This window comes from Lissotriton vulgaris, chromosome 7, assembly GCF_964263255.1.
Source record: "Lissotriton vulgaris chromosome 7, aLisVul1.2, whole genome shotgun sequence".
NCBI classification, from domain to species: Eukaryota; Metazoa; Chordata; class Amphibia; order Caudata; family Salamandridae; genus Lissotriton; species Lissotriton vulgaris.
This window is the reverse complement of record NC_141695.1, coordinates 937268232-937271148: the sequence shown is the minus strand read 5'-3', so window position 1 is coordinate 937271148 and position 2917 is coordinate 937268232. Positions and strand designations below refer to the sequence as shown.

Below are 2917 nucleotides of genomic sequence, written 5' to 3'. Positions count from 1 at the left end.
ATCTTCAGGAAGACACTCACTGCATCATATGCTGCTCGGTGTACCTTCAGCCATATATTTCCGTGCGCTGATTTTCTCGGATTACTCATTCAAGGCTGGATTTTTCTGAACAAAAGAGACCAACTCTTCTGCTATGGGAGCCCTCCGTGGAGAAGCAGAGCAGAGAGACAGGCGGCAAGTAGTGTTTCTGTTGTTTTTCTGGTTCTGTGAGGGAGTCACCGGACAGATGCAGTACTCGATTGCTGAAGAAATGAAGAGAGGCTCCGTTGTTGGGAACATCGGGAAGGATTTGGGGTTAAATAGGAGGGATTTTTCTGAAAGGAAGCTCCGTGTTGTTTCTGCTTCCGGGAATCAGTACTTTACGTTAAACGCAGAAACTGGGAATCTTCTTGTGAAAGACAGAATCGACCGGGAGGAGCTGTGCGGGGAGTCACTCAGTTGTTCCATCAAGTTTCAGACCATTGCGGAGAATCCTTTGAACATATTTCACGTGGAAGTGCGAATCCAGGATATTAACGACAATACTCCGAGTTTTTTAAAGAATTCCCTCGATTTGGAACTTGTTGAGTTCACTTTGCCGGGAGCGCGCATTTCACTTGGAAATGCCCGAGATCCTGACATTGGCATTAATGCCCTGCAGGGCTATAAACTGAGCGATAACCCGCATTTTGCCCTGGAGGAAAAGATCAATAATGATGGTTACAAATATGCAGAATTAGTTCTGGAGAATAGTTTAGATCGTGAAACACAAAGTCATCATCACTTGGTGTTGACTGCTTTCGATGGAGGAGAACCAATGAGATCGAGCACCGTGGACATTAATATTAATGTTCTTGATGCCAATGACAATTTCCCTGTCTTCAGTCAGCAGAGCTACAGAGCCAGCATCAGTGAAGGGGCAGAAATTAACTCTCTGGTGCTTCAGGTGAAAGCCACAGACCAGGATGAAGGTTCATATTCCAAAATTACTTATTCTTTCAGCACCATCTCAGACAATGCACTTAACACCTTCAGCCTCGATGCAGATACAGGAGAAATAAAAGTTAAGGGGTTTCTCGACTTTGAAAAGACTATTTCATACAAAATGACTGTGGAAGCGAAGGATGGAGGGGGGCATGTTGCTCATTGTCAGGTGCTGATAAAAATTATTGATGAAAACGATAATATTCCTGAAATAACATTTACTTCGATCATCAATCCAGTTCCAGAAAACTCACCCGTGGCTACAGTCTTGGCTCTGATAAATGTTCATGACCAAGATTCTGGAAATAATGGTGAGGTTGGGTGTCATATTGCACATCATCTGCCTTTTAAATTAGTATCATCATCGGAAAAATATTACAGTCTTGTGACTGCAACTACTTTGGACAGGGAAGCTGCCCCAGAATACAATATCACAGTCTCTGCCACTGACAAAGGATCCCCTCCTCTATCTACAAGCAGAACTATCCGATTACAATTATCCGATATAAATGACAATCCTCCAGCTTTTATCAAGTCTTCGTACCAAGTTTATGTCCCTGAGAACAATGCACCTGGTGCTTCTATTTATCGGGTAAATGCATCTGATCTGGATTCAGGTAAAAATGGCCATGTCACATATTCATTGAATAATCTCAAGGAGGACATGCCCCTTTCATCTTACATTTCCATTAACTCCCAGACTGGAGTGATCTATGCCCAGCGCTCATATGACTTCGAGCAAGTAAGAGAATTTCAGTTCCAGGTGAAGGCCATGGACTATGGGTCACCTCCTCTCAGCAGTAATGTTACTGTGAAGATGTTTATTATCGATCAGAATGACAACCCTCCCGAAATCCTCTATCCTACTCTGGAATCAGATGGCTCGATATTGTTCGAGATGGTACCCCCTTCTTCCAGTCAAAATTATCTTGTAACAAAGGTGGTAGCTGTGGATGCTGATTCTGGACACAATGCGTGGCTCTCGTACCACCTTCTTCATGTCCCAGAATCACCACTGTTTAAAATAGGGGCACATAACGGAGAGATACGGACAACAAGAGCCTTGTTTGAGAAAGATCTCACCAAGCAGAAAATTGTTATTTGTGTGAAGGATGGTGGGCAGCCTTCTCTGTCTGCCACAGTTACTGTGAATATTGTGTTTGCAGAAAACATGGAAGAAGCACTTCCGGAAATAAGCAGTGAGATGACAAACTCTGACAATGAATCAAACTTAAAAGTCTACTTAGTTGTAGCTTTAGCCTTAATTTCACTTTTATTCACTTTAACCCTAATGGTTGCAGTGGTTATCAGATGTAGAAAACCCAAAGAGCCCAGAATACTCGAGTCTCTGTGTCCTCCACTCTACACCCACATTGACCCAAGATTCTCATTCAACTACCAAAACGGGACTCTTCCGCTGCCCTACTCTTATGAGGTCGCTGTAGCCCTGGAGGCCAGCCAAAATGAGTTAATTTTCCCTAAACCAAGTCTTCTTTCTGCAAACGATTCTGGGATTGTACAAGAGTCAGTTGGCTGGAAAACAGACGACGACAGCCTGGAACAGGTGAGGCAAGTTTAGGTGTAACTATGGAAATATTTGTGTTTCTGTGTGTTGTGTGTGTGTCTTCCTGCCTGCCTGCTTGCATTATTGAAGTGGTTGAATAAAGAAAAATGACCCTTTGTTTTTGCTTGTTAAATGGAACACCTTTGTATGCCTGACAATAAAGAGGACCATGCTGTCTTTGTGGGTCATAATCTATAAATATTATCAGGAAAACTTGCTTAATGGTTCTTAAGTTTACAACCACTGTTTTGGAAAAGTCTTCTTCTAATTAATTAGGTGTTAACCAATGTTTTAATCATTTAAAGAACTGTCAGCCTGATGTTGTTGGCGGTGTTCTCAAAACTGTGTTTTAATTTCTGGTTATGCTAATCCGTAGCTAGATCCAAATGT

The 2917-nt window shown here is 42.4% G+C and overlaps 1 protein-coding gene across 1 annotated transcript; it reads left to right on the top strand.

The window, feature by feature from the left end:
• The first annotated feature begins 226 nt into the window (after nt 1-226).
• LOC147702736 (protocadherin gamma-B5-like) lies at nt 227-2542 on the top strand. Its single transcript, XM_086929443.1, has one exon. It carries the CDS (start codon nt 227-229, stop codon nt 2540-2542), a length of 2316 nt encoding a protein of 771 aa, XP_086785569.1.
• Nucleotides 2543-2917: the final 375 nt, after the last annotated feature.